Source organism: Hippopotamus amphibius, chromosome 2, assembly GCF_030028045.1.
Source record: "Hippopotamus amphibius kiboko isolate mHipAmp2 chromosome 2, mHipAmp2.hap2, whole genome shotgun sequence".
NCBI lineage: Eukaryota > Metazoa > Chordata > Mammalia > Artiodactyla > Hippopotamidae > Hippopotamus > Hippopotamus amphibius.
The window spans coordinates 165,733,499-165,745,894 of NC_080187.1; the positions used below are offsets into that span (position 1 = coordinate 165,733,499).

The following is a 12,396-nucleotide window of genomic DNA, read 5'->3' on the forward strand; positions in this document are numbered from 1 at the left end:
AAAAAAAAAAGAATGGAGAAAAATACTTCTTTAATTATTACAAATATTATGTAGCCAGAGGCAGATGGTGTAACATAATAATGGCACAAATGAACATGCCACTTAAAAGTAAATATTTTAAAGCTGGAAATTTAATAATTACGAAAAACTGTAAGAAAAAAATTTATAACTAGAAGTAACGAGAAAAACCGGAAACAACAGCATTTATGTGCTAGTTTTGACAATGGTGAATAACTTAAAAAAAGATGGTTAACATTAAAACAAGACTCTTCACAGAAAACATTCCAATTTTTCTATACTAATAGAATTTTTATATCAGAATAACTATTAGGGTATGTGGCTTATTAAATACAACTATAATTTATATGTAAATATTTAAAATAAACATGCTCCTCTATGATTTAAAAAAAAAAACTTCTAATATTAATTGGGTTTCCTAGAATGACCCAATGAAGAATACTGTGTCCTATACATGACATTATTTTCCCTCTGCAAGTGAATGACCTTATATAATGTCCTTTATAGTTTCTTTATATCAGACTATTAGGAAAAGGGTGTGTCTTCCTTGAGTTACAGCACAATAATTATTCCGAAATATGTAGCTTTTATATACAACTATTTCACACCCTGAATGACAAATTAGTTTCTTAGCATAAGATGCTCTGCCAGACAATTAGCTGCCCTGGAAGAAACAAGTTCTTTTATAAAGAGAGCCAAACGACCAGGTCTTAAAGCAGAATTTTTGGGTCAGGCATGGTGGCATATTAAAGTATCTCAGACAGATGGCATCCATCAGGACAAAGTGATTCTGAAAAACTCATATAAGATCATAAATAAGCATCCTAAAGAATTTCATAGGCAAATATTGCCTTAAAAAAACCATTTTTCATCTAATCTGGTATAATAGCCATCTTCCAGTTCTTCACTTACTTCCAGAACTCACCCATCCCTCACACTCCTCAGACCATTCTCTAGTTAAAACATAAATCAGATCATGTCGTTAACCTTCCAGTGACTTCTATCACACTTAAATCCCTATTTCTCTTGACCCCATAGTCTATCCCTCTTTCCCTCCTCACTGTAAGAATATTAGTCTTCTTCTAGGCCCTCCAAAACACTAAATTTGTTCCTGCCTTTAGGCCTTTGCAGCACACATCACTCCCTCTGCCTGGAATGCTTGGCTCCTTCGTGCGATTCAGGTCTCAACTCAAACATCACCTTTGACGGTGATTCCATTTACTCTAGAACAGCCCTCTGAGCCACTGTGTATCATCACATCACCCTATTTTGCTGTTTTCACATCACCTAAATGCCCGATGTAACCCTGTTTTCTAATGTGCTTACCTTGTTTGTTGTCACTACAATATTAGCTCCAAAAGAACAAAGAACTTGTCTGTCTTGTTTATTATAAAATCTCTAGGGTCCAGCACAATGCTCACAGAGCCACTTAATAAACATAATTGAGTAAGTAAATTATTTCAACAAGAATTTTCTCAAACCATAAGCACTCATCTCTGACCTAGAATATATCATATAAATTTGTGGCAGGATAATATTTGCAAGTTTTATGAATAAGATGAAACTGTGCACTTTCCATAGTTATGGTAATTAGTTTCTTTGGGTTACACAATTCAGTGTGGTAGTAGAAGTTAAGCTCGGCACTTTCCTGGTTTTACAGCTGTGAGAACTGAAGTCAGAAAGTAAAATATAAAAGTTAATAAAATTTTAATAATGAAAAAAATTAACAAAAAAATTATGTATCAAAAAAAATCCACAGAACAGTTTAAATCTCAAAGTACACGTAGCACTATTAACAACTGTCATAAACAAACAGCATGTACCCAAAAATATTTGTTTCATGGATCACAAGATCTTGATTACATAATTATAGTTTAGGAGATATAAAGTAGAAACTATATTTTGTTTTAATGCAATAAATTTTCATTTAACTTTTTATATTAGATTCTCAGTCTTCATATTCAGCCTTGTAAGCAAAGCCTTTACTTTCCTAGTGAAGTAAATTCTCAGCATAGCTCTCTGTTGCATTTCACTGGTTAATTATATTATCTCCACAGGAGACAATGACCTCAGGTTAGAAAAATTTGAGCAGCCTTTTCCCACTTTACAGAGATGCCACCGATGGAAGTGAAAATATCAGCAGAAATCATCTATAGACTGCACAATTATGTTTCTATTCCTGTAGGTACATGAAAATAGCAAGCATCGATATCAAGATGTGGAACAACAACAACAAAATCCGGCTGTCAGCTTAACAGAAATTATGCAGGTTTAAATTCTATGCTGTACAAGGGCCGTCATCTATCTATATTAGCTCGTTTCTAATGCTATGAGTTTTTAAATCACTAAAAAAGAAAAATGTTTAATCCCCCTTTCCATAAATCCAAGTTGTCATCAACACTTTTGACAGGCAGCAAGCATATTCAGCTTTTTTACATTGCTTTTGCAAATGTATCATCTCAAATGGAAAGCAGGGGTCAGTAGTAACCACATTCTAGTGTATCATTAATCTGTCACTGGAATTCAGTTCCACATCCAGAGAATAAATGACAGTAGATGATGAAGCCAGTGACAGGGCAAGAATAAAGATGCAGATGTAGAGATAAGACTTGAGGACATGGAGGGGGTGGTGAAGGGGAAGCTGGGACGAAGTGAGAGGGTAGCACTGACATACATACACTACCAAATGTAAAACAGATAGCTAGTGGGAAGCTGCTGCATAACACAGGGAGATCAACTCGATGGTGGGTGATGACTTAGAGGGCTGGGATAGGGAGGGTGGGAGGGAGTCTCAGGAGGGAGGGGATACGGGGATATATGTATAAATATACTTGATTCACTTTGCTGTACAGCAAAAACTGGCACAACAGTGTAAAGCAATTATATTTCAATAACGAGCTTAAAAAAATGACAGAATACTGAAGAATGGATTAAGTCCAGCTGATATGGAGTTATCACGAATAAAGTAATGAGAAAAAAGAACTATGATAACAACATACAGAATATCCAATATATTTGCTTCAAAATCACAGTACAGAGGAAAACATTAAGAAGCTATAATGCTAACAGACTAATCTAAAACTAAAAAGTTCAGAACCAAGTTACATAATGAAGTGATGTTATTAATAGATATTTTCGACAGTACTATAGTAAAAGGGATTTCTAAATCTGTATTACTGATGTTTTGATACAGGACTACTATTAACAAAGTAATACGAGTAGAGGCAGTACTCAGGCCGTAAAACATAATAAAAATATTACAGGTGCTAACTTCTCTTTACTGAATGTGTGATCTTGGGCAAATCACTAATCTTCCTGGATTGGTTTCCTCATTTGCAGAAATGAAGGTAATAATGCTGCCTTCAATAATTATCTCTCTTAACATTACAGTGAGGGCTCAATGAGATAATGAATATGAAAGAATCTTATAAAGTCTAAAACCCTACAAAAATAGTAGTTATATTGTGGGGAGGGAAAAGTTAAATTTACCTTTATGTGTTCTAAAACAGCAGTGGCAACATTTGTATGGAGATCAATAAGTCTTTTTTTTTCAAGGAGTTCTGGCAAAGAACTACAAGTATCAAAAAATTGAAAATTAACCATTAAATTCTCTAGGGAAATGACACAAATGACATAAAACCCACACCTGGGTGTTTCCTCTGAGGAAATTTGGAACAGTACAACAGGGACAAAATTACATGTTAAACTAACAACTGAACTTAATCTCTAGGCTTGAACACATACAGTATTTACCACTTTAATACAGTTGAAATTCTTCTCATTTTAAAATTATCTGCCTCCCAAATATCCGTTATTCTACCATTTAACTTTCTGATTCCAAAATTTGGAGGTTAGAATAAAATCAGATTAATGGGAAGTTTTTACCTATATTTCTAAAACACGAAACTCCCTTTCCTTGATGGCATTTAAAGTATCAAAAAGAAACTGCTTAAACTTTAGCTAATAAAGTAATAGCAGCAATGATAAAATTAATAATAACTCACGTTACTTTATCACTGATACTACCTTGGTGGCAAAATTACCCCCATTCACAATTCTAACTAGTAAAAGAAACAAATGATCTGCTATATAAAGAAGGGAACTTAAATAAGCTTGAACATATTAAAAACACAATTTAGTTCTGTAGTCTTAATGGTATATGCTATTACTATTATTTCCTATCATGAAAAATATTAATCAATTTTTAATCTCCAAAATAAATCTTATCAACAGAAAGATTTCAAAGAGGATATACTGCTTACTTACCTAACAGCAGATGTTAACTTAGCAGTATTGTCAGAAAGCATACTTATGGCTCCTTCATCTTCCCCTTCTAGTCCCTGGAAGGAAAAAAAGGTCCCAGTTAACTATTCAGAAATCCCAAGCCTAAGCATAAAAATCAATATATTCCTGGACTTCCTAGATGGCACAGTGGTAAAGAATCTGCCTGCCAATGCAGGGGACATGGGTTCGAGCCCTGCCCTGGGAAGATTCCACATGCCATGGAGCAACTAAGCCCGTGCGCCACAACTATTGAGCCTGTGCTCTAGAGCCCTTGAGCTACAACTATTGAGCCCATGTGCCACAACTACTGAAGCCCACGTGCCTAGGGCCCGTGCTCCACAACAAGAGAAGCCACTACAATGAGGAGCCTGCGCACCACAATGAAGAGTAGCCCCCGCTCGCAGCAACTAGAGAAAGCCCGTGTGCAGCAACGAAGACCCAACGCAGCCAAAAAATAAATTAAATAAATAAATAAATTTATTAAAAAAAATCAATATATTCCTAAGATCACTGATAAACAGTAAGATTTAGATCACCCAGGATAATCATTCTTCCCCTCTAAGAAGCAAGCATCTGCATTTTTGACAGTTACAGAAAAGTTCTATTCATCACCAATCTAATGAATGGCTGGATGACTAAAAAAAGGACCAGCTGGCATTTGTCTATATCTTAGATAAAGATATAGGCCCAGAGACTTGCCACAGGTCACACAGTAATAAACAGGACAGCTGAAATTTGAAGTTAGATCAAAGTATAGTAAAATAAGCAGCACTGGAACATTTATCTCTATAATAAACTCATATTGTTTTTCAAATCATAAATTTGTATTATTTTCTAAAAAATGTTTGCTCTTCCCCTCAGAACTTAGATTTCTTTTTTAAAAAGATCTTTTATACAAGTTAAGAATTTTTTTGGTTGTTATTAAAGCAATGAATGGCCCTGAATTTTTGTATGGAAAAAAAATTAACCTCTTTCTCCCTCCAGATGTCCTTCTGCATCCCTATATTTCCAAGAAAGCAAACAGAATCTTACCATAATGCTTTTAAGTCGTTTAACCTCATCTTCCTGTGCTCTGTAAGACTCTAGTTCTTGTTGAACTGATTCTGCAACTTCTGGGAATGGACTGAAACAGTATTGCACAAGAGGATCTATGAGTATGAGTTAAAAGATTGGTTTTTGTGTGAATTTTGAAATATATGTGAGGGTTTATTATTTTAAATGTACTTATTTAGATGTGAATATATGTTATATATAAAACACAGGCAGAAAACATTTAGGATAAATACATTTTGATGTCTATTTACATTATAAATATTATTTCTTTAAAATGCATATCATAATATATATATAAACTAATTTAAATTTTATTTCTATTCTTTTCATTAACTGTATCAATCTTCTCTTCACCTACATGCTATTAGAAAAAATTAAAAAGATATTTAAGTGACTGAAAAACAAAGGAAAAGAAGCCATAGTCTATCAAACATCAATTACATATTACCACCCAAATTAACATATAGCATCAAACGGTCCATGTAACTACAAAGATGTACTAAAAAATATTACATGCTGTGAAAAAAACTGCGTGAAAAAAAATCTTTTAATTCTGTAAATTTGATATCTAGAATACCACTGGTAAAAATGGAACGTAAGCCACAGGGTTTTTTTTGTTTGTTTTTGTTTTTATTAATTTTTATTGGAGTATAGTTGCTTAACAATGTTGTATTAGTTTCTGCTATACAGCAAAGTCAATCAGCTATACATTAGGGCACAGTTTTGTTGGTTCAATCCCTGATATCTTTCCAGTGAGTGCAGTTTAGCAGCGATTTCCATAGACTTCAGACACAACTCATCTGCAATCACTGAGAAGCTCAGGTAGAAAAAGTGTCATGCAGCTTCAATCCTGAATATATCTACATGAATGTATGTTGACCATGAAATGGCTCCTAACATGAGTATTTTTCATCTACAGTCTTAGGGGAGGCCAGAAGCTTTTTCTCCTTTAAGAAAGAAATGGTCACACCTCACCAAGCAATGAAACAAAAACCTTTTCCCCTTCTTTCACCCTGACACTCCATTAACACGTCACTAATGATCAGCATAGAAATGACAAAAGCTCCTGAAAGGATTTTGAGAAACACAGTCCAGTTTTACATGACAACTGCAGGCCCTAACTGAGGTTCAGCAGAGTCTATGTTGGCAAAAGATAGCAGTGAGCAGGTAAAATGTGCTAGCGGAATTAAATGATTCTTAAAATCTCTAGCGTCCTTAGGTCTCAGGGCTAACAGACAATAACTGTTTGCATTCATTAAGTGCTTACACTCAATAATGCCAAACATTATGCTAAGACTCTGTCTCTATTGTTTCATTTAACTCTGACCACAGTCTTGGTGAGGTACATACACACTACTGACAGCTAAGACCAGGGACTTTGGAATCTGCCAGAACTAGTTTTTATCCCTGGTTTTACCAATGAAAGCTGGATGATTTGGGGCAAGTCACTTCTTTATATTATGTCAATCTTCACAACAGCCTTCTGAAATAGGGCAATAGGTAGAATTATCACTTCACATTTTACTGATGAGGAAAATGAAGCACAGAAAGATTTAAGTCACGTGTTTAACTCTATGCTGTCTCCCAGTGTCTGGGCATACATCACTACGGTAGCACGATACGCAGAGTGATGGCTATTCAGGGCTACTCCTACCTGACAAACAAAAAATTAAAGTTTTTGCTATTCAACTGACCTCTTAGATTGTTCCTAAACATATGGTCTAAAGAAAATATTCAAAATTTCCATATATGAATAAAGAAACTTTTCTCTTAAGCTTTTGTTCTTCTATTAGGGAATGTGAACTTTATCCTGCATCCTCTATAAATAATGTAAATTCTTATACTTTACCATTCTAAAAGGAAATGTAGACTATATATAGGATTCCAAAGAGAAGGAAATCATTTTAAATAAATTATAACAGCACCCAAAATTGCATTAGTCAGTGAGAGAAAGATAGCGACTTTTCACTGCAGAGAAACTAAAATTCTTTGTTATAGCAATGTGATTCTCCAGTGTTTTAAATAAAAGTTATAAATTTAAAAAAAAAACATACAAAAAAAACCAATCATGTTGAACCAAGTCTATATCCTACTCTCTTTAAACATAAATGAAACCAAAAAGAACAGCCATATCAAGGACAAAGACACATTTAGATAGATAGATAGACAGACAGACAGGCAGACAGGTACAGTAACAGCTGAAAAAATCCAAATTATAATAAATAACATTATACTTCCATAATGGTTGATGAGCAACATTCTTTTTCTCTCAGAGGAATAACTTTTTTTTGTTTTTTAGAATGATTCTTCTAGCCATAATGACCACTAAATAACTTTTAGAGCAGTTACTGAACTTATGAAGTACCCTATAATAAATCACATGGCAAATTGTTACAATTTTTTCACCTATTATTTCTAATGTACTTTGAATAAATCTTGTTTTCAGGCTTAGGTATTTTCTCTACAGATATCTAAAACTGGTTTTGTATGAAGGCAAACATGGAACAAAAAGGGAAAATCACACCTTGATGTTTCCCTACCACAAAAACCAATTCTAATGAAAGGCAGAAATGGTGCTGCAGAGGGTCAATGGAGATAGAAATGAAATTTAGACTACCTGTAAAATCTACAAGATCATATGGTGTGAACTTATTGAAAAGGGAAGTGGCCCCCACAAAACAGCTAACAAAGACAACATAAGAACAAGGAAATTAAACAATAAAGACACAGCTCCAAAGGCTAATTATAGTTCTTATTCATTGTGCAGATGAACCACTGTGATCTGTTTTGATTTTTTTAATAAATTCATTAAGTCACATGACATCTTCATATCTTTTTAGGGGGTGAATCTTTTACTTATTAATGTTTCTCTTATTTATTACCTTCCTTTATGTTTCTGCCAAAATTTATCAACTGGAGTTAAATCATAAGACTTCTTGTTTTTTCTCTTTGGTCTAGCACCAGCTGGAGAATTCTCCACTCCTGAAGACTCTTCCAAATTGACTCTGTTCAAGTGGAAATCCTAGGAAAAAGTAATCCTGTTTGAAATAACAGTTTTCTGAATTTAAGAACATTTCCTATAATAAGAAAAGTAACATGGATTCTTACTGCCTTTTCTACTATTTCCAAGGACAAAATACAGATCTGAAATTTAAAACACCACCTTCCAAAGTTGTTACATACTTTTAATTGTTTATGTATTTTAATTAAGTAGTAGATGCATATGATTACAATTTCAAAAAATACATAAAACTATGTTAAGGTTCTTGTGTATCCTTCTAGAAATATATTTTTGCATATGTCAGCAAACATATCTTTTAAATTTTAAATAATGGGATTACATTACATACACTTTGTACTTTACTTTTCTCATTTAATAATGTATCAATATTTAGAGCTCTTTTCTCTATCTGAATATCACATCTACCTCATTTTTATCATGTCTACACAGTAGTCGAATACTTGGCTATATTTATATGACCAGGTCTCTTGATGCTTAATTGTTGCCAGTAACAGACTTTAATCTTAAATGTCACCTTTAAACTCTTGGAGAGTCTTTACAGTCTGATCTGTTACTTGATGGGTTGCATTAAAAAAAAATTACAACAGAAGCTACAGTAATAATAGCACCCCTTTCACATAAATTGTAGGAGCCAGACTAGTAGTTGCTAAGCTTTTCTGCACAGACATAATTTTACTCACATGAGGCTTGATTTTTTTTGCCTTTTCTCAAAAAACAAACATACAAAAAACAAAATAAAAGTGAGTTATCTTTTCTATTCTTTCTCCCTCCTTCTTTATTAGACTTGTGGGTTCCTTCATGTAATAGCAATATTTTATGGTTCAACTCTGCTCTGAAGAACAGTGAGCTAGAGATAAAATGTGGATATCAAAAAGTGAGTGAATGATAAACGAAAGAAGTTATACGGAGAAATTATCTAGCATGGCTGTGATACAATCATCTTAGTTCTAAGACACAAATTTTTAATGATTAAACTTCTAGGTCTTAGCAAATTAAATGTACTGAATACAATTTAATTTCCTCTTGATAGGAAAAGGTCATTAATACTGAGCTTGGATCTTTAGACCAAACCCTGTAAATTTATCAAATAAATCCTTTACAATAGCTTACTCCCTTGCCATTTTCCCCTATGACATAAAAAACAAGAGTGCAAAATATACAGAAGTCTAACTGCTAGCAGAGTAAAAAGTCTATTGACAAAGAAGAATATACTGTATTATATTTCAGCCTGCTGGTATTATGTCTTTCCTATAGACTCCTTATGTTATCATAGGATAAACATAACATAATATAACCCTATTTAATTCCTTTCCCCACCCCATAACTTAACCTCCCCTTTGCAAAACAAATCATCCATAGAAGAAGAAAGTACAATAAATAGATATTAATAGTTACATCTGAGAAGAACTTTTGTTTTTAAAAGTTATCTAACAAAACAAAGATACTGAAGAGAAACATTTGAAAATAGTTAAGCTTTATTAACTAGAATTTCTAGTGAAGTACTATTTCCATGGTGATGACACACACCTCATTCAAAATAAAAGTAACTTGTTAACAAAATTACAGCTTTAAAAATAGGACAGCATATTATTACTAAAGTATTGATGGAATCCTTAAAACACAAAATGATAAGGGAATAAAAGATGTTAAGATTTTTGAGAAATAACAGCATCAAGAACATTCCCACTGTTTGCAATAATAGCCAGGCAAACAAGGAAAAGTAATTTCAGTCTTGAAAACTGGGAAATTAGAACATTCTGTGCTGTACTCAATCATGTTAAAGAAACTGAACAATTATATACAAATATAAGACAACAGAATTAGTTTTAACATGGTAGAGTCTAATCTATTTCCACTGATACGCACACTTTCCTGACTTAGAAAACTGGACACTGGCATGCCAAATCACCAGACATAAATAAGTCCCATTGGGAAGGGCTAAAAACATGGCTAAGTCTTCAGCAGTCTTGTTTTCCCTTCACAAGTTAAAGCAGACCAGGAGATATTAGACAGTTAATATTAACAAAATTACATTTGGGTAATACAGGTAACACCTATTTATACAGAGCTAAGATTTATATTCACATGAAGAAAAAAACCAAGCAAAGTAAAAGTAATTTCTATTTTGGCAAGGAATTGCACAAATCTAATTAAGTCTCTAGATTATCAGTTTACAGGAAATACTGGAAAAAAAGAGAAATAATGTCAACTTGTACCCCACAAAGATGCAATCAAGCAAATGCAGAAATGTCACATATCTTTAAGAAAATGAGGGCTTCTAAAAAAAAAAAGGAAATGAGTGCTTACAAAATGTTTTTCTAATAATCTTTTAAAAGTATATATTAACTTGGAAATGACTTCCTTTTCTTGAGTGGCAAGAACAAAATAAACTTTATTAAAGTCCTTATGTATCTTAGTATAAATTCTGATTTAATATTTTAAATAATCAGAGTCAGTAGCAGAGGGCCAAAGGCACAAAAAAGGGCACCTAAGATTTGAAAAAACAAAGGCCAACTAAAGGACAAAACTGCGATGAAATAATGTCCACCCCTTTGCGTAAAACTACTCATTACAGTTGAACAATCAAATCCACAGCCCCTGCAAACAAGACACGGTTAAAAGGAATCATAACTTTCTAATTACTAATTTTGCTTCTTATACCCTGATAAAAGGAAAGGGACACTGCAAAGTTTTTCATCAGAAGAGTGTATTTCCCATGTTCAATGACAACAATCACTTTTCTGACACAGAGAAGCTGTGTGAATTTTCACAGCAGTTTCCAGGGTCTGATATATAAATATTATCAATGTTCTGGATTTTCAGGCAAACATATTTAATATAAAAAGCAAGCTCCAATTTCAAGTTAAACTTGAAATTCCCATCTAGAACTTTTACTCCATCTTGTGGAGGTAGAGGGTATAACTATTAAGAATTTTAAAAGCACGGAAGAAACTTCAAGAGCTCGGAAGAAACTTCAAAAGCTGCAGTTTTAACTAAAATCAACAAAAAAATGGCTTGCTTACTACAATTGGTTGTGATATCTCAGCTGCAGTTTCCTCACACCTAGAAACTGTATTAAAATTAATGAACAAGATTATCTCAATGTAAGTTGCATAGGTTATTCTAACCAATTTTCTCAAAGAGACTGTTTTCCTAAGACCTAAATAATCTAGCAATAATGTTACTGAGAAAAGATAGCTTAAAGTGTAACATGAAATCTAAGAATCTAGCCTAAGAAAGAAAATTAACTAGAGATGTGCACTGCTCTATTATTTATAACAAAAAAATAAAAACAACAATACTAAACACCAAACCAAACCAAATAAAAAAACCAAAAAACCACAAAAAACCCCCAAGCCCAAAAACCTAGTATAAAGGCCAGTCACAAAAACTCACTTCATATTCTTATTACTCTCATTTCACTCTGAAATAGTAAAAACCTCAAAATCAACATTAGCTTTGTCTAGTTTCGGGGAATGTTTGCCATTTCTAATTTCTCTTCTGATAATGGGGACACAGCATATTTCATTATATTCAATTACCCGCACACATATCTTATCTCCAGCACCCGAAGCATCATGTACTTTAATTTTCTCCAGGAACTCTTCAAGTTAAGGAATTAGAAAGGATCCAAATATCTCGATGCTCTATATAGCCTCTACAAACCACCGACAAGAATGAAGAGGTGACCCCTGATCTGTATGCTCTTACTAAGACTACTGCTCCCACCCAAAAGGCAGGGCCTCACCAACCAAATCTAATTTGGGATTATCAAAACTATCTCATCATGCCCATTAATAGCATTTGGCTCCTTGTGCTACCCCCTTTCTGATTCTGTCTCTCATTCTTACTGGATTCCTGAAATCATTCTGTCTACTCTCTGGAACTCGTATTCAATCATCAGCAAAATCTCCTATTCCGAACATTTACTCTAAACTTCCACTGTACTTTTTTCTAGTTGAACTCCAACTGGCTATCCCCTGTAGCCTTCTTGGACTACCTGTCAAACATCTTTTTTT

The 12,396-nt window shown here is 33.5% G+C and overlaps 1 protein-coding gene across 1 annotated transcript in view; it reads right to left on the reverse strand.

The window, feature by feature from the left end:
* SCFD1 (sec1 family domain containing 1) overlaps positions 1 to 12,396 on the reverse strand; it is a 99,868-nt gene that overhangs the window by 56,649 nt on the left and 30,823 nt on the right. The window contains exons 11-14 of the mRNA XM_057721226.1: positions 8,238 to 8,377; positions 5,335 to 5,425; positions 4,285 to 4,358; positions 3,508 to 3,589 (exon numbers count right to left, since the gene is read on the reverse strand). Coding sequence (XP_057577209.1) covers positions 3,508 to 3,589; positions 4,285 to 4,358; positions 5,335 to 5,425; positions 8,238 to 8,377 — 387 coding nt within the window. The remainder of the gene's footprint in view (positions 1 to 3,507; positions 3,590 to 4,284; positions 4,359 to 5,334; positions 5,426 to 8,237; positions 8,378 to 12,396) is intronic.